The sequence below is a fragment of the Monopterus albus genome, unplaced genomic scaffold, assembly GCF_001952655.1.
Source record: "Monopterus albus unplaced genomic scaffold, M_albus_1.0 scaffold23.1, whole genome shotgun sequence".
In the NCBI taxonomy this organism is placed as follows: Eukaryota; Metazoa; Chordata; class Actinopteri; order Synbranchiformes; family Synbranchidae; genus Monopterus; species Monopterus albus.
In genome coordinates this window covers 3,335,598-3,354,929 of record NW_018127903.1, presented here as the reverse complement: position 1 = coordinate 3,354,929, position 19,332 = coordinate 3,335,598, and the positions used below count along the sequence as shown (strand labels likewise).

Here is a 19,332-nt window from a genome sequence, read left to right as displayed (position 1 = left end):
ATGCTCAGTATTCACAGTCAGTTAATTTGCGTTTTTTTCCTAGATGGGCTTTAAAAAAACGTACTGAAATGGGACAGGAGAAAAATATTTACGCTCAGCAGTTCAAAATACAGTCTGTACATTTTCACATATAGATACAAGCAGACTGTACTATGAGTTTTCTTACCTGATTATTTAGGTCTCGGGTACGAGTAGAACTTTGTTTACATCCAAGTTGTTGCTGCTAATGTATGCAAGTGCTCACGTATTCTCTTAAGGCTGTGTGGTGTTTGTGTTCCTTTTTAGTTCCGTTTTTAGATTCAGATAAAAAAAAAAATTCCCACTTTCATTTCTCTTAATGTTGCACTGTCCATGAGGAGTGACATGTAGCTTCACTGTATGTGTTTCATGGATACAGTTGCTGATAAAAACACAAACAGTCATGATCTTTCATGTGTTTATTGAGCTCACATTAAACATACAAAGTGATGTTGAAAAAAAAGTCATGTCAATAGTGTTTTAATAGGTGGCTGAACCACCTTTGGCAGAAATAATCTCAAGCAAGTGCTTCTTATGGCTGTGGATTAGATCTGCACAGGAGGAATTTTTGACCATTCTTCCTTACGGGGCTTCAGCTCAGCCATGTTCTTAGGTCATCTAGTGTGAACAGCTCTCCTGAGGTCGTTCACAGCATCTCTATTGGGCTGAGGTCTGGGCTTTGACTGGGCCACTCCAGAAGGAGGATTCTGTCTCTGAAGCCATTCTGCAGTAGATTTATTTTGTTTATAGTCATTGTCCTGCTGCATCACCCAGCTTGTTCTGAGCTTCAGCTTGCAGACAGCCACCTTAACATTTTCCTGTAGGACACCTTGATAAACTTGGGAATTCTTTTTCCCCTCCACAATGGCAAGCGGTCCTGGTCCAGAGACAACAAAGCAGCACCATATCATGTTGCTCCCTCCACCGTACTTAACTGTTGGGATGATGTTTTCATGCTGGTGTGCTGTTCTCTTTTTATGCCATACATAGTGCTGTGTGTTCTTTCCAAATAATTCTACCTTTGTTTCATCTGTACACAGGACATTTTCTCAGTAGTGTTGTGGAGTCTGAAGGTGGTCTTTGACTGGTAGTGTTTTTTTTTTTTTTTTGGGAGCAATGGCTTCCTCTGTGGTGTCCTGTATGGTCACCATACCTGTTCAGTGCTTTCGTATGGCTGGCTCATGAACAGAGATGTTAACCAGCTCCAGTGAATCCTTCAGGTCTTTAGCTGTTACTCTACGGTTTGTTTTTACCTCATTGAGCATTCTGCATTGTGTCTTTGGAGTGATCTTGGCTGGGTGCACACTTGAATGGGTAGTAGCCACAGTACCAAATTGTCTCAATTTACAGACAGAATGTCTAACTGTGGACTGATGAATGTCCAGAGTCTTTGAGATGACTCTGACTCTTTCCAGCTACAAGCCTGACTCCACTTGATGTGTAGTGACATTAGAAGCCTAGTGTTGCTATTGCTTTTTCTACCATCACTTTGTAAGTTTAATAGGTGTGTTCAGTAAAGACATGAAAGATCACGACTGTGTTTTATCAGCTTAGAAATATTGTGTTTGTTGATATTTGTGACTTTCGTAAAGATCAGATCACATTTCATGACAATTTTTTTCATACAAACTATGTCAATACTTTTTCTTGCAACTGTATATATGTGTGGAAAAATAATGAACCTGTACCCGAAATAGGCCTCTCTTTTGAAATTGTTTCATTATGGATTTAAAATAATCCCAGTAATCAATTAATTCAGTATACTGACCCCTTGAACACAGAAAAACATCCTCCAAAGGACGTTTAACAGAATCCCTGTTTACAAACCCCTGTAGACAAATACTAGAAACCAAAACTGAAATTCTGAGAAGTTTCACTGTCATGCAACACATTAGGAGCCAGGCTCATGATGAGTAGATTAATGGAGTAACCATCCTGCTGTAGAACATGGTAGAAGTGGTTTCCTATACACTTTTGTTTTTAGCACGATCATTAATTTCAGTGGGAGCTGTACGAAACTTGCACACTAAGACTTGGACTTAAAACCTTTTATCTGTTTATCATAGATCCAAAAATGATGATCTAGCCACTGCAATTCTGAAACAGAAGAACAGGCCTAACAGACTGATTGTCGATGAATCCATCAATGAAGACAACAGTGTGGTCTCTCTCTCACAGGTAAACCTTGAGGTCTTAACCATGACTGTACAAATTCAAAACCTTGTGACCTGTCGGTGATGCATCAGGAATGTTTGGGTGCTGTGTTTATTTTGAGATTCTAAATGCTGAGATTCAAAAAGTAACTTTTTTTTTTTCTTCAATATGTCTTAAGACCAAAATGGCTGAGCTGCAGCTCTTCCGTGGAGACACAGTTCTGATGAAGGGAAAGAAGCGGCGGGAGACTGTATGCATTGTGTTGTCTGACGACACCTGCTCTGATGAAAAGGTTCGCATGAACAGGGTGGTCCGGAACAATCTGAGGGTTCGTCTGGGTGATGTCATCAGGTGGGGGGAAAAAACATACTTGTCTCAATTTCATTCTACTGCCTTTAAAAAAAAAAAAAAAACTTATAAATTCCTGTTATCTCCCTCAGCATTCAGCCATGTCCTGATGTCAAGTATGGAAAAAGGATCCACGTTCTTCCAATGGATGACACAGTAGAAGGAATTACTGGCAACCTGTTTGAGGTCTACCTGAAGCCATACTTCTTAGAAGCTTACAGGCCAATCCGCAAGGGTGAGCACCAATTTTCATTGCTGGAAAAACAGGTTTTATTTTGTCTGGCTGAAATTTGTTTCAGTGTATGTGAGCATGTAGCTTAGAGATAATGTTATTATTGTCTTTATCTTTGTAAAGGTGACATTTTCCTGGTGAGAGGGGGCATGCGTGCTGTGGAGTTCAAGGTGGTAGAGACCGATCCCTCCCCTTACTGCATCGTTGCTCCTGATACAGTCATCCACTGTGAGGGTGAACCAATCAGGAGAGAGGTGGGTAGCTGGTACACACACAGCGCCTGGGTGTGTATATATGTACCAAAAATAAAACATGGTGAAATTTGAACATCTTGGATTTGACCACGTAGGACGAGGAAGAGTCCCTCAATGAGGTGGGCTATGATGACATTGGAGGAGTGAGGAAGCAACTAGCTCAGATCAAAGAGATGGTGGAGCTGCCTCTTAGACACCCTGCACTGTTCAAGGCCATAGGAGTCAAGGTAAGGTCATCTGCATCAAGCAGATGTGTTGTAGAGTTTAAAGTGACTTTCTGAAATTAAAATCAAAATAGCACCTTTTTTAAGTTAAGGTTGAATTTCTACAAAAGAAGATGCACCCACCCTCAATATTTTGAATTATGCCGTGGGTGTACTACAATCATAGTTGGGCAGGAATAACCAGTGGCAAATATTTAACTTTATTCAGTCAGTAATGCACAATTAAATGTGCCAAAATATGAGAGCATTCATATGGAAGCTCAGTATACAAATTAAATGATGTCTACACATTTGGCCCCAAAGAGGGGGGTGTCAGGCTATGCTGTCATCAGTCTTCAGAGCCCCACAATAAGCAACACCATTTTCCAGACCTAACCTACCCTTAACACAAAGCATCCCTGAATCCTATTCTCACCCAAGTAAAGAGCAGATAAGTGGCTTGACACACAGCATCTGCTTTGTATTTGCTGAAGTTAAGCAGTGGCTGGCCCAACTAGCTTGTAATGACAGCCGGGTCCACTCAGTTGTCCAACCACTGACACTGTTCTACCAAGATTATCAAAAAAAAAAACACTATTAATGAGTCAATAACTACAGTATATTAACACAAATACACATTCTGTGTGGGTGTAGGAATGAAGGCAAGTTCACAGAGTCATCAGGTGGGCATCCTCTCACTAACTGATGATTCGTTTAGTTGGGCCCATGACACAGAAGGCTCAACAGTTGATTCCAGCATCCCAGAACCACTCTCCTCTTTGCCTACACCCACATACCCAACACAACCCTTCATTTGTTCTCCTAATAATACCACACGTTCACTAGCACTAGCAAATGTTTCAACTGCTGTTCTAGCCGCCGAACATTTTCTCCAAACATAGTCTCCTGTCCTTACACCTATGTTGCTGTTATTCTACTTGGTGTGTTTTGGTATGCAGAACATTTCAAGTGTGTAATGACAAGTGTAAACACAAACTCATGACTGTGTGCATTTACTGCTTTTGGTTTTGCTTTTACTTCATGTAGTGATGTCATTAAGGTGACTGACTCGGCGTGTAGAGAAATTCAACCTGTCATTAAAAATGCTTTTAAATTTTAGAATCGGGTCTGATTTAAAGAATTTCCCCCTTCTTAGCCCCCACGTGGAATCCTGCTATACGGACCCCCTGGAACAGGAAAGACCTTGATTGCCAGAGCTGTGGCCAATGAGACTGGAGCTTTCTTCTTCCTGATTAATGGTGTGGACGCTAATTTATGTTCTATACACGCTAGATTCTTAATCTTTTACAACAATAGTGGGTTTGCCTGTGACAATATTGCCTATTTTCTCTTTTTACTTGTTTACATGAAATATTATTAAAATCAAAAGTTGCTTGGAAATACTATGAGGCACAAAATTAAATTCCTACACCAATTTAGTTCAGGATATATTTTTTTTAACATTTATGATCTGTGTGTGTTTGTGCTTATGAAAGAAGAAGACAGTTGGCTGCAGGGAGAGCAAATCACCATTGTAAAATCCTTTTGTAACGGGAGAGGGGTTTTGTCTCCTGGAATAAGGCGTCGTAGTGTGTTTCTATTACTGGAGTGGTCGGACAGGACAGGGTTTATCTCGTGGTTTGTACCTAATATTTGAATGTAGTATATGATGTGAGATTTTGATTTCAAAGGAAACCTTAATGTTTTAGGCCCCGAGATCATGAGTAAGCTGGCAGGAGAGAGCGAGAGCAATCTGAGAAAGGCTTTTGAGGAAGCTGAGAAGAATGCACCTGCCATCATCTTCATTGATGAGCTTGATGCAATTGCTCCTAAGAGAGAGAAGGTGAGTGGGAAGAGAGAAGAATTATATGGATAGCTAGTTTGTTTATTAAACAAGTAAAATGGCTTTTAATGTCCAGACTTCAGAAAGTTTTGAAATTGCAAAAAGTCTTTGTGCCATACAAATTTTAAAATGTAGCTGAAAGAGGCTTTGTGAAATCAGTTAAAATGTGACTTGCATATCAACAATGTTTTTTTTTGTGTAGACTCATGGAGAGGTGGAGAGGCGCATTGTTTCTCAGCTGCTGACTCTTATGGATGGCTTGAAACAGAGGGCTCATGTCATCGTCATGGCTGCCACCAACAGACCCAACAGCATCGACCCAGCTCTCAGGAGATTTGGTAAGTTCTGTTTTCAGCATGTGTTCAGAGGATAAAGTATCTAAAGGGTCAATTCTAGTTTCGGCATCATCACTGGATATTTATCATGGTTTTGAATGTTGGATTTAATATTTGAAATGTATAATTTTATTTATTTGCCCATTTGTGATACATGGTCAGAAATTGATTTTTAATTTGTAAAATATATGCAACTCATATCTACAATCTGAAAATTTACTACTTTTGCCACAGAGTTTAAAAGAAGGCAAAACATTCGTGCTGATGTTGCTCTTAAAAAATGTCTTTTAGGTGTGTCTGGTATGTTCTTGTGTCATTGGAATTACTAAGTGCGTTTTTAAATCCTCTGCTGTCTTCAGGGCGCTTTGATAGGGAAGTGGACATTGGCATACCTGATGCTACCGGCAGATTGGAGATTCTCCAGATTCACACAAAGAACATGAAGCTGGCTGATGATGTTGACTTAGAACAGGTCTGTATTTAAGATTATTTTCCAGCAGTCATGTGACACCTCATTGAATGCTTCTTCCGTGAAGGAGAGGTAGAGCCGTGTTATTGTCTGTAACTTGAAGTGAAATAAAACCCGAAATGCCATGTAAATATGACACACTGCAACTGTTTAATTTGGATTAGTTAACACTATCAAATGTGCCCTAAGTTTACATTACTACCAGCATGCTTTGCATACTGTGTTGAAACTTTGCATTTGCTGTTCCACATGACACTGGTATGCGTTTGTTTGTAAGCACCTGCGGTACATAAATAAATGTACAACACATTGGTGTGTATATAAGATTATATGAATTTTTGTGGGTATCTAGCAGAAATAGCTATAAAAATTTGAGCTCCATGTATTCTTATGTAGGTAGCCAATGAGACCCATGGACACGTGGGTGCAGATCTGGCTGCCCTCTGTTCTGAGGCTGCCCTGCAGGCTATCAGGAAGAAGATGGACCTGATTGACCTTGAGGATGAGACTATTGATGCAGAAGTCATGAACTCTCTTGCTGTCACCATGGATGACTTCAAGGTAAGACTTTTTAATGATTATTATTATTATTTTTTTTTACTCTGGTGTGAAAGTAAGAGGAGCCACCAAGTATACAAAAGCCTTCTGGGTCGGTACTAACACACTCTGTGCTCTCCTGCAGTGGGCCCTGAGCCAGAGCAACCCATCAGCACTGAGGGAGACAGTGGTTGAGGTTCCCAACATTACCTGGGAGGATATCGGAGGTCTGGATGATGTGAAGAGGGAGCTGCAGGAGTTGGTACAGGTATGAATTTGTTTTAGAAGTGAGGTCATGTCTGAAGCTGAGGTATCGCAATCTGTAAAACTGGGTTTTTGTCTCTTATGGTGTTTTCCCTTCTATGTGAATTTAGTACCCGGTCGAGCACCCAGACAAGTTCCTCAAGTTTGGCATGACCCCGTCCAAGGGGGTGCTGTTCTATGGTCCCCCTGGCTGCGGTAAGACTCTCCTGGCCAAAGCTATTGCCAATGAGTGCCAGGCAAACTTCATCTCCATCAAAGGACCTGAGCTGCTCACCATGTGGTTTGGAGAGTCTGAGGCTAATGTCAGAGAGATCTTTGACAAGGTGAGAATGTTTTTAGCATGTGTTGTCACAGAACTGTGGTGCAGACAAAAATTTATTTTGTATATTATGCATTTAATCCACAGATCATACACATCCTTAAGTTTTCAACAAACTTCACTTTGCAGAATTAATTTCTAAATTGTTTTGCAAGACCATTCTTTATGTTCCTTGTACATTTCCAGGCTCGTCAAGCAGCTCCATGTGTTCTCTTCTTTGACGAACTGGACTCCATAGCCAAGGCTCGTGGGGGCAGCATTGGTGATGGTGGCGGAGCAGCTGACCGTGTCATTAACCAGATCTTGACCGAGATGGATGGAATGTCCAGCAAGAAGAACGTCTTCATCATTGGAGCCACAAACAGACCAGACATCATTGACCCTGCCATCTTGAGACCTGGTCGTCTGGACCAGCTCATCTACATCCCTCTGCCTGATGAGAAGAGCAGGATCAGCATCCTGAAGGCTAACCTTCGCAAGAGCCCCATCAGCAAGGTGACACTGCTGCTACTCATAGTTGCAAACTTGGGTTTTCTAATTCCTGTCATGAATCGTAAAATTGCACTTGCCGTTTCTGCGCCTTTTTATGGTTTGAGTTTTTAATCACGTTGACTGATGAGCGAAAAGGTTGACTGAAGCAAAGGCTGCTGGGTTGGGAACTAAAGCTATGACACTAAATGTTAACGAGGTCGGCTGCTAGCGCTGCAGTTTGGGAACAGATTCTTGTTGTGTACCTATAAAATAACATTACCTTTTCAAATGGGAAGAAAATGTTTTTCATTGTTTCCTGACTTCACACACAGCGCAGGCACAGGTCGCCGGATTTAAAAAATTTTTTTTTGTGTGTGTGTATCCAGCTTTATTAAAAAAAAAAAAAAAAAATGCAAAACGGCAATGTTGTGTGACCTCTTATCCACACTTTCAACGTGCTGTCACGTTTAAGGTGATAATTCATCATTGTAACATTATAGATAAGGCGGCAAACATTGGAAAACATGCCATGGGTACTTTAAACAACTTCTTTTTTCCCTGCAATTATTTTAAAGGATGTCGACTTGGACTTCCTGGCAAAGATGACCAATGGCTTCTCTGGAGCTGATCTGACAGAGATCTGCCAGCGGGCGTGTAAGCTGGCCATCAGAGAGAGCATAGAGAATGAGATCCGCAGAGAGAGGGAGAGGCAGACCAACCCCTCAGCTATGGTCAGTACTGTTGTGTCCCCTTGTTTGCTAGAAATCTGGACAAGCATCTGCATGCTACTGCATCAGATCTTTGTTTGATGTGCTATATCTTTTTTTTTTTTTTTTTTTTTTTTTAAAAGGGGGGGGGAGGGGGTGATACTGATCAGGAAGGACCACTTTGAAGAAGCAATGCGATTTGCCCGTCGCTCTGTCAGTGACAATGACATTCGCAAATATGAGATGTTTGCTCAGACACTGCAGCAGAGCCGTGGCTTTGGCAGCTTCAGGTATTGTCTGAAAATTTGTCCTATTATTAGTATTGGAAGCTGTGTGTTTCAGCTTTGCAGAATGACCCCATGAAATTGGGATGTCACTCTTTCTGTAGAAGTTGCAACTTTTTGCTGATGTTCTGACTTGATAAGTGCCCATTCTGGAGCAAATTTCAGTAAGAGCTGTTTGATCAGTATCGGAGAAGAATTTTTCACAATGACTATGAAAAACTGTTACTACTCCAGACACTCAAGGCCTAAAACTGCCAGAGATACTGTATGAGGAATTGCCATTTCACAGGATAAAGCCCTCTGTTTAAAAATGGGTGACTAACTTTGTTCTTTGTCTTTCAGGTTTCCCTCCAGTGCTGCAGGTGGCAGTGGTACAAGCCATGGCTCAGGAGGAACTGGCAGTGGTCCAGTGTTCAATGAAGATAATGACGATGACCTTTATGGATAAATGTGCACTGCCCCATAGTGGTTAGTGCTGGGATCACACCTGTACAAATTCTCACCAGATTCCACATTTTTAGGACTTTGTGCTTCTTTCATGTGTTCATTTTCTTTTTTTTTTTTTGTATGAGTTTCTTCAGAGAAAGCATGTAGCCACTTGGTTTGCCCTGGCTTTGTGGGTGGGGGTTAGGGGATGTTGGAATGGAAGGTCAGTGACAGATGCAGAGATTTTTTTGTGGGGTGGGAGATTCAGTGGCCTCATTCTCAGTATGTATATCACAACCACCATGAATGGCTTTAGTGACGGGAATCTATCCTAGACCATAAGAGAAAAGAGAACCGCATATTGCAAATGACTTTTTTTTTTTAAATAAACAGTAGCATATAAGGTATTTCAAATTTGTCAAGGTTATGTTGTTGAAAATAAAATCTCACAAAACTGAAGTGGTATCAATGTCTTAAAATTGGAGTTCTTTGGCTGTAATCACAATCGGGCATTGTGATTGTATGGTACATAAAGCCAAGGGGACGGTCTGTGTTTTTCATAAGTGCAGCAGTTGCATAATGGTGCCGTCCCTGGTAGGCCAGTGGTTAAGGCGCAGCGCTCTCGCCGCTGTGGCCCGGGTTTGAGTCAGGGTTGCGTCAGGAAGGGCATTCGGCGTAAAACACGTGCCAAATGTCAACATGCGAGTCGTCAGTGTGACGATTTGCTGTGGCGACCCCTAAATGGGAAAAGCGAAAGTGACTTTCTTACAGCAGTTGTATATTGGTAATCTACATGACACTGAAATGGGCTGATTGATAGAGCAGTGCTACTGCTGTCATTCAGTGACCATTTGCTCATCAGTCTTCACTCTGTGATGCATGTAGGCACCATAGAACTGTTATCATTGGGCAGAAAGTCAGTTCCGCTTCTGACCACATGGTGACACTCCAGCAGTGAGAAGAAAACTAGTCCATTGGGAAAGATACCTTTTTATTTTTTTTTTCACCAGTCTCTGTAAAGAAGTCACTGTAAAAACATGTTTGAAGCTGTTTTCTTAAGTTAATCACTTATGTGTAGGCCATTCATTCCACATGGAAAAGAAAAAAAAAAAAGTTATCAACCCAGGTTTGAAATTTATTTTCTCCGTTGTATGACAAGATGTGAAAGGCATCAGACTTTTGTTTAGAGATTACTAGATGTTTGGGAAGGTTTCTTGTCTTACCTGAATAAGACCTGCACAGGTCGTTTCTGGTATCCCTGGAGAATGTGACATGTTCATTTATTGAACTCTATGCAGATGGATCCAGTCCACTTGTTATGAATGTGTCCTAATTGATAATTACACTTATACTGGATTATGTACTGCAGCAGGAGTTGTGAGTGTGTAAGCTACATATGTAAAATCCTCTCAGAAAACAATAGCTGTCATACATATGGACAACCTGACATGGTGACTTGTCCCCCCCCCAGTGAGACGACAAGTGTGTTTAAGTGGAAATATACACCGTGAGCCCAGCTTTATAGTTGATACAGCTATATGGCAGTAGTCACAGTGTGATGTTACTGCAGCACATCTCAGAGCCTTGGTTCATTAATTGCTATATCTTTGCCATGTAATGCACATACTCGGATACTTTATTCACCAATCACTGCAGTTGTTTCATGTGGTGTGTGTTAACACAGATCATCTGGCCTGACTATCTGCTAACACAGTGTAATTAACTAAAATGCCTAACTCGGTAAGAAAACGCTCCATAGCTTGGACGACCTGTAATTCTGTAATTTCTTACTTCTAAACTCTCTTACAAAAAGGAAGTTATTGTACTTGGCTCTGAAAGCTTAATGAATATGCTATCTAACGTAGGTTGCTCTGATCACAACCTTGTTCACCTACTTCCAGTGTATATACTCCAGTGGTGAAAAAAAGTGTCACCTCAGCTCAGGGTAGTAAAGGTATGGACAGAGGAAGCAACTGAGCACCTGAGGGACTGTTTTCACACCACAGATTGGAACATCCTCTGCAGTCCTCATGGAGAGGACATAGACAGCCTCACACACTGTGTTTCGGATTACATAAACTTCTGTGTGGAAAATACTGTAACATCCAGGAGAGTATGGTGTTTTCCTAATAACAAGCCATGGGTGAGCCCCGGGTTAAAGGCACTGCTGAATGAGAAGAAGAGGGTTTTCTTCTCAGGGGACAAGGAGGAGCTGAGCGGAGTGCAGCGAGAAATACAGTATATCAGGAGTGGGTGGATCGATCCTAATATCAATACTATCGATTCCAATGCTAGTATTGATATTGCTCAGGTGTGGAGAGACCTGAAACACATCTCGGGTCATGGTAAAAGTGGAGATGGTCACCAGGTCGTGGGGGGACAAGGCTTGGGCAAATAAACTGAATCTGTTTTTTAATAGATTTGACTCTACCCAGTCCTCAGCCCCCACCCTGCCAGCCCACCCGACTTACTTCTCCAGGTCAGTTGTCTCCCTGCAGCTGCAGCTGCTCATACCTCAGCTAGACCTTGCCCCTCCTCCCACTGTCACGGGGGGAGGAAAATGCTTTTACCAGAAGAATGCTGGTAAAACTAACATCCATCATGCACGACCCCTCCCATCCCCTGCACCACACCGTAGAGGCTCTGAACAGTTCCTTTAGCGCAAGACTATACAATACATCACTGCAGTGATAAGCTAGGTGAAAGTATGAGGGACTATGTAATAGTCAGCTGAGGTGCAATACTCAAATCCTGGGGTAAAATGCATGGTTAATATGCACATATGTAAATTCTGTTCTTGATTATTCAAATACTTGATTCTGTCTGTTTTTGAGTACTTGGAATTTATTTATCAGGATGAGTGCGGTGCTTGTTCTCATGGTGTTATGTTGTCTGTTCTCTATTGCTGCTGAAACACTGACATTTCCCCATTGAGGGATCAATAAAGTACCTACCTACCTACCTACCTAATCATATAGTTACTCTAGATGACATACTGTAGCTCTGGCCTCCAGTACTGCTGTGTAGAGCCTTGGAGTCATTTTTGGCCAGAATATGTCCTTTAAATCACAAATAAGCCAAGTCTCTAGAACTGCCTTCTTTCACTTGTAAAATATCACCAAAATCAAAAACGTGATACTGATAAACTGGTCCATGCATTTGTTATCTAGGCTGGACTACTGTAACTCTTTATTATCAGGATGTCCCAATAGTTCCATAAAAAGCCTCCAGTTAATCCAAAATGCTGCAGCCAGAGTACTGACAGGAACTATTAGCTTCTCTCCACTGGCTCCCTCTAAAATCCAGAATAGAATTTAAAACCCTTCTCCTAACATACAAAGCCCTTAATGACAAGGCTCCATTGTATCTTAAAGACCTCGTAGAGCCTTATCATCCTAACAGAGCACTTCGCTCTCACAGTGCAGGTTTACTTGTGGTTCCTAGAGTCCACAGAAGCAGAATGGGAGGCAGAGCCTTTAGCTATCAAGCTCCTCTCCTATGGAACCAACTCCCAGTCTCAGTTCGGGAGGCGGACACCCTCTCTACCTTTAAGATTAGACTTAAGACGTTCCTTTTTGATAAAGCTTATAGCTGGTTCAGGTGACCCTCAGCCTTCCCTTGTTATGCTGCTATAGGCCTAGGCTGCTGGGTGGACCTCCATGATGCTCTGAGTTTCTCTCCTCTCCTCTCACTCCATACATCTATATGCCACCACTACGTGTCACTGTGTCCTCTCTCTCTGTCCCTGTCCCTTTCTACAGGTAGCTCTGGTTATGGAGCCCTATGTTTCTGGTGAGCAGTCACTAGCCACATCAACGTGCCCAGTGTTTGCCTTGTTTTTCTTTCCTTCCACTCCCCCCAGACAGTTGAGGCAGAAGACCACCCCCCAAGAACTGGGGTCTGTTGGAGGTTTCTTGCATTAAAGGGGGTTTTCCCTCCCTGCTGTCACCAAAGCACTTGCTCCAGTGGGATTTGTTGGGTTTATCCTCTATAATGTTATACTTTCTTGTGATTTTGTAGACTTTGTAAAGTGCCCTGAGATGACTTTTCTTGTGATTTGGGTGCTTTACAAATAAAACTGAATTGAACTGAAGTAAATTTCAGAGATGTTTTGGACTTCTCTCTAATGAAACAGGCTATGACACCAAAGTCATGTTCAAGGTGACCAGAAATATTTAAAGGAGGAATTCAAATGACAAGCTGTTAATGTCACACATTTGGTTTATTTCTTTGCAATCTGAAAAGATCATAAATAATGTAAAATGCACATAAGCAGTAACAGTGAGCCTTTCAGCAGCAGCATGTGCAATTCTGGTTGTAGCCACAGTCCAGCATCCTCTGAGGCTCTGAGAGGCAGGATGATCACAAGTCATTTAAGTCTGTCCCATCATCTCTGCTTTGTCAGCATCTTTTATGTAATAAAAAGTGCATTGATCAACATGTCGCAAACATTTTCCCATACACATGACATATATGACTTGCTATGGCTGTCTGTAAAAATCATACTCAGATACATTTTACCTTTGCTGTAAAGTACAGAAGGAAAAGCTGAAGAGAGCTCCAAGGCCCCTGCAGCTGAGACGGAACAGCTGCAGCAATATTACAAAACATGTCTCCTAAATAGGTTTTCTACTTGGAAAAACAGAGAGTTAAGTCTACAGATGTTACAAAGGACAGAAGCAATTATCAAATCACACTGGGGATTTTATGAAACCAAAAGGTAGACACCAAGGTGGTCTGTTTTTTGGCACTGCTCACAGTAGCACCAAGACATGGCCTTCAACTGGCACAAGAGAAAGCAGAATATACACAACAAAGCTGGGTTTCCCAGAGAAATCTCAGCCTTTTAGTTCAGATCAACTCCATGCTCACATTCTCTGGGAAATTCCGACTTTTAATTGTTTGGCACTTTACAGGGATGCATTGGCAAAATTCATCAGTCTGTATCAAATTTCTCCCTAAAACATGCCCTCGCTTCTACATAGTACCATACAGTGGCTGACTTTACATTGCTTGCTTCATGTTTTTTTTAGGATCACCAGCTCCCAGTGGTAACATCTAGCACAGCGCAGGGCATTGTATTTTGTGCACTCAACATGGCTGGTTATACACTGTATGTTACAGTGTGACCTGTGCGTGTGTGTTCACATATGTGGTATGACACCGGGCTAAGGCACCTAAATGTTCCTCAGATACCGAGATATTCAGTTCAGAGCAGCCACACAGCTCAGAAGGGAAAGCACCCATATTATGTGCAGATTGTATTATCCAAGCTTACACTGTTGTAAGAGCACGTGATTGTCATTCCCAGATTTTCCAATGCAGCTGAGATATGCTAGTACTATTTGAAGTAATGCAGGACTAAGTGCACCGCAGCACAGAATACAACCGATTTTTAGGGGAGACAGATCATACTAAACAGTAAACAGCCTATGGAGTTGAAGCTTTACTAGACTGAAAGGACGAGAGTGGGAGACTTACTGCACGCTATATCTGGGGTTTGAACTGAACACACTGAAGCTGCTGGTACACTCAAGGTAAAAATACTAAATATTCCTATTTGAAACCTGCTTTGGAAAAGAAAATCCTGGAAAAAATGTTTGTTTTAAAAAAATAACCCACACTTCATCCTGTCACAAAAAGATGAGGATCAGAGTTGGACAGAATAAAAAACACAGATAAATCCGTAAAAAACAGAGTTAAGAAAAGAAGTTCTGGTAAAAGCCACAATTGTGCTGAGCCTGTCCTCGGCACCACTCCGCTGCTCAGGTGCTTGTGTGTGTATGCTTGGGCCAAAAGACAAAACAAATAATTACATCCTGATGCTGCCATTTGTGTTGGCAGTCTTCCTTCATCTTTCCATCATCCTTCCACTGTGAAGTCCCTACAAACCATGTGTATTAACACGGGGCATGGGAAGGTGAACTACAGTAAGGGTCAAAATATAAGTGAAGAGAGGATGAGGGTTAAGTGTACTAAGGGTGTTTTCCTGGGTTTGGTCTGGAGTGTGTGGTGGTGGAGGTTGGAGGTGAGTCTCCCTATGACTGGGGGAGGTGTTGTCTAATAATCTCCCTAGACTGAGGGGGGATCCTGTCAGGAAAACGGACTGAAAACTCCACGATGAGGTCACCACGCTGTGACGGGTTCTTGGGGAAAGGCAGGCCTTCCCCTCTGAGTCGCTTCACCGTCCCTGGCTTGATGATGTCATGACAGGGAAGAGAGATGACACGGTTTTCCAGCATGGGAATGCTAACGGTGCAGCCACACAATGCCTGGAGAGGAAAGCAGGAAGAGATTGAGAGGGTTAATGTCTTTAGTAGGAGTGAAATGCCAAAGTCATTAATATCCTGATGACTTAATATTTCCATGAACAAAAAACTTTAGTTTATCTTGCCTCGGTATGTCATCCTAATAAGTCAAAGTTCCTTGTGTTTCACTGTGTGTGTGTGTGTGTGAGAAAGAACGCGACAGCAAACAGGCCTCAATGACAAATCGTTTAAGTATCAGCTACAATAGTGGGGGGTCGACGGAACAGGACTCGGCAGTGGAAAAGTTTTCTGGCCTCGGTGGGTGTGGGGGGTATGCAGCGCTGTAAGTGTCTTAATGTTGGAGAGGCTACGCATCGCACAGGGGACTAATTTTAGCACCGGTCTCATATCCAGGGCTAATGAAGTGAGGCAGGAATCGGCTGAGCTCGTAAATAGTTACAGAGCTTGTCAGATGGGCCGACAGGACAGGCAGAGAGAGAGCACACACATACACCCACACAGTCACACACATTAGGCCTCACCTCCTTATCTGAATGCCTGATGAATCCAGTCAGTGCACAGAGCTCTAAACTAAATACGGAGACCTGCAGCTATCACGACTTCACAGGCTTTCCAGTGACCATAATTCGCCAGATTAGTGCTAAACACCAAGAACTATTTAAATAGACAACTCTGTGAATGAAACTCATGATGAATAGCCTAATAAACTGTTCCTGTACAATGAACTACATGTGTAGGCAACTGTTAGAAAAGATCAGTGACTAAATACCATAAAGGTGTGGAAGATGAGGAGCCATTGTGGGTGACCTATAGTTCATAGTTAGGTTATATAGTAAATACATTGTTAAAAAGCTTAGTATAGCGTATTGACATTTTTACATGAGCTAATTAGTCATAAACACAGTTGCAGCTCAGGCTGAGGTTATTATAATTCATGCAGAGGGAAACTTGAATGTGTTTAACAAAATTTCTTGGCAACATTTCACTCAAAACAACAAATGTGAAACTTATGGAGCCATTAGAGGATCGCCAACACCACTGTATCATCCAGGAAGCATAATTTGTCTACCGTGTTTTGTGCCAATCCACAAATGTTGAGATATTTTCACCAATTAAGTGGAAACTTTCACCTGCTAGATGACAAGTCACCAAAGTTGTTAGCATTCATCGTCTTTGAAAAGCGGGTATCTATGCCAAATGTCATGATAATCATTGACTGACTGTTGTGATTTTACAGGAAAACAAAAAGTCCAGCAACACTTGCAGTGTTTTGAGCAACTTTAATAAGAAGACCAACACGTTTCAGCATGAAGCCTTCCTTGGGCCCTGACCTGTTGGTCTTCTGGTTCAAAACACTGCAAGTGTTGCTGGACTTTTTGCTTTGCACTTTGTTTTTTCCTTGACTGTGCACCTTGACAGTGGGTGAAGCTGAGCCAGAAGTTTCTGCTGTTGGGATTTTACGATCTGGACCACAGTGGTGAACCAACACCTGACACTGCCATCCCTAGCATCACACTGGTGGCATGGCTCAAAAACATTGCTACAACAGTAGAAAAAAATAATCTACAATTAACATACAGTGTTAAATGTTAAGTTTAACTGTAGTGATGTCCGTAAATGTGACCAAAGAAATTGGATAACGGCATGTACAAAAGGCAGAAGATGCCAAGAGTTGGCTGGTTAAAATGAGAATATTCTATTTAAAAACAGTCTTGCTGAGAACCTATGCTTAGCAACGTCTTTGATTGCATTCACTACACTATATACTACTCAAAACATTTCAGTTTTTTCCCCAAAACATACCAACTCTTCGCACTATTAATTTCAAGAAACAAACCCCAAATAAAGTAATAATGATCATGCCTGTACTGGCGCGTGATTAACCTGTAAGACCCAGCCCATGTCATTACATTTTCTTGTCTTGTCTGGTGGGTTTTTAACAAACAGGGATGGACATGTGCACAGCTGAAGTTCAGGCTAGAAGCACAGCTGCTTCAGATGAAAGAGAGTTCTTCAGCCATGGCATCAGCCTCCTGTTAACCACTGCACACTCTCCATTACAGGGTGATTTCGCCTGTGACTGTGATGGAGCAGCTCATCCTCTTGTTATGAACAGTTCCATTCACTAACAAAAGTCTTACACAGACAGGTTGCCATGACACTCGAGACACACCATCAGTTGATCTGATCCACTGACTGTGTAAGCCTCAGCTCAGACAACATAGCTCTAGAAACTGACACAAACATACACTTTGATTTTGCTATGTTTCTAAGTATGCTCTGTAAACTTGTATTAACTACCTGGACCCATACATTCAGCTGAGGTTTCTGTTTCTTTAGGGCTGTAATGATCAGCTAAAAGTATCCTCACAATCCAAAGTGTCCTCTTTAAGACTGTGGACTGTCAATTCAGTCTATACTCCTAACTCATGCTTGTTCTAAATACTGATGCCCTGCTAAAAATGCACATAATTCCAGATGTTCAACATCCTATATCATCACTGAAAACAGTATATTTGCCTGTTTAATGATAGCTGAGCTGCCCACTTAGCTCCTAGAGCCCAGCAGCTACAGTTAGCACCTGCATGTGTCTGGGTGTGGGATTTGCTGCTGAGCTGAGTACAGTGGTGACAGGAGCTAGAAATGTAGAGCCACAGGAAATATCAGGCAGCACACTGCAGAGACATTATTAATGCCAAAAAGAGCCAACCTATAGATAGAGGTATATAGGTTGGTTTCAGGGAAATCACTGTCACAGTGGAGACACTGCAGGGCTGCAAGTTGCCTCTAGCGGTGTCTCCCAGCAGATGACAGCACGGTCGGACGAGCTCAGCAGCACTAAATGAAGTTGCTCATCAGGGCATGTGTCAGGCAGGAAACAAAACTGAGTGTCCAAATAGCAGGGGAATCATACAGCTGTCAAAATATGACCAAATAACTATCTGCTCAAGAGCCATTTATCATCTGCCTTAGCGTTCCACTTCTGTTTTTATACTTTAGAATGAACACTTCTTTGGTAATGGAAACAATAATTTTGTTTGCCAGGTTACATTATCTATTGGTACACTGATTAACATGTGCCAAAATATATGTGGCAGGTTGTCAGGGGGTGCAGCATGTAGCTGGTGCCGTTTTCACTGCAGCATTCAACATCACATCTTCAGGGAAACAGAGCAGAGAGAGCGAGTAGAACATGAGCTCTTATTTGCTTTGGAAACTGAATCATCTGACCCACTTCCATAATATTCCCCAGATACCACCCATCTCCATCCGCATGCACTACCCCATCCCCTCTTTAGCTGCATCAGATTCAAGTCTTTTGTCTGGCTGCTATAAGAGCTGTGCTAGGTCTGCAGTGCATGCCTCATTATTGTGCAGGTTTGATCAAGTGCCACCTCCTGCTTAATGCGACTCAACAAACCCTAATGCATGCTCATTAATTAGGCTGTTCTTTTACCTAGGCAGTGTGCAGGCAGGCACCCTTGTTTTCCAGTGTTTCACTGTTACTTACTGTAAGTGGCTTATGACATTCTGTGCTGTGCATTAGAGGAAACTGGTCAAATAGGCTTGAGTAGAGTACAAACAACTCCCCCGACATCTCCAACTCTTTGAGAACACCAATCATGTGGAGTGCAGGTCAGTGGCAGTGCTATAAGAAACATTAATGTTTGTGTAATTCACAGGCAGAGCAGAGTGGTGCTGGACCCACTGCCCTTGTAGGAGCAGCTACAGTAATTAAATGTCATGTCAGTCACAGTAATAGCCTGGACTGTCACCACTCTCACACTACAATCCATCTTTAAATAAGCAAATACACTTGAAGATGGAAGAGTGTGTGCACTTCTGTGCATGCTTATAGCTATGTGTAGCTTTATATATTTATACAGCAGCACAGAACACGTGAGGATGATGGCTCTGTCCTGGTCACACAAGAACACCACGTTCCTGGTGCTTCTTTCACACCTCAGTGACAGAGATTTACTTTCACCGATCCTGACCTCCAGTAACACACTCACTCCTCAATATGTTTGATATTGTTCGGAACCATGACAAAAAGGAAGAACTGAAGACAGACAAGCAGATATCAAGACAGAAGAGAGAGAAGTTAGGTGAAAATGGGCAGACGCACCTCTTTTAGACTGATCTTGCAGTTAAAAATTATATTGGAACCATCTCTCTTGAAGTGGGTGTGCCCTTTG

General features: G+C 42.1%; 2 protein-coding genes across 2 annotated transcripts in view; one reads left to right on the top strand and one right to left on the bottom strand.

The window, feature by feature from the left end:
- Nucleotides 1-9,323, top strand: part of vcp (valosin containing protein) — a 19,553-nt gene extending 10,230 nt beyond the window's left edge. The window contains exons 2-17 of the mRNA XM_020594421.1: nucleotides 2,085-2,196; nucleotides 2,351-2,523; nucleotides 2,613-2,755; nucleotides 2,876-3,006; nucleotides 3,102-3,233; nucleotides 4,366-4,468; nucleotides 4,919-5,052; nucleotides 5,255-5,390; nucleotides 5,747-5,859; nucleotides 6,253-6,417; nucleotides 6,539-6,661; nucleotides 6,768-6,980; nucleotides 7,163-7,471; nucleotides 8,023-8,192; nucleotides 8,298-8,444; nucleotides 8,781-9,323. Of these exons, the coding sequence (XP_020450077.1) occupies nucleotides 2,085-2,196; nucleotides 2,351-2,523; nucleotides 2,613-2,755; nucleotides 2,876-3,006; nucleotides 3,102-3,233; nucleotides 4,366-4,468; nucleotides 4,919-5,052; nucleotides 5,255-5,390; nucleotides 5,747-5,859; nucleotides 6,253-6,417; nucleotides 6,539-6,661; nucleotides 6,768-6,980; nucleotides 7,163-7,471; nucleotides 8,023-8,192; nucleotides 8,298-8,444; nucleotides 8,781-8,886 (2,410 nt within the window). The 3' untranslated portion in view covers nucleotides 8,887-9,323. The remainder of the gene's footprint in view (nucleotides 1-2,084; nucleotides 2,197-2,350; nucleotides 2,524-2,612; nucleotides 2,756-2,875; nucleotides 3,007-3,101; nucleotides 3,234-4,365; nucleotides 4,469-4,918; nucleotides 5,053-5,254; nucleotides 5,391-5,746; nucleotides 5,860-6,252; nucleotides 6,418-6,538; nucleotides 6,662-6,767; nucleotides 6,981-7,162; nucleotides 7,472-8,022; nucleotides 8,193-8,297; nucleotides 8,445-8,780) is intronic.
- A 3,755-nt stretch (nucleotides 9,324-13,078) lies between these two features.
- The window catches only part of dnajb5 (DnaJ heat shock protein family (Hsp40) member B5), a 10,418-nt gene continuing 4,164 nt past the window's right edge, over nucleotides 13,079-19,332 (bottom strand). Inside the window, exons 4-5 of the mRNA XM_020594607.1 lie at nucleotides 19,263-19,327; nucleotides 13,079-15,136 (exon numbers count right to left, since the gene is read on the bottom strand). Coding sequence (XP_020450263.1) covers nucleotides 14,903-15,136; nucleotides 19,263-19,327 — 299 coding nt within the window. The 3' untranslated portion in view covers nucleotides 13,079-14,902. The remainder of the gene's footprint in view (nucleotides 15,137-19,262; nucleotides 19,328-19,332) is intronic.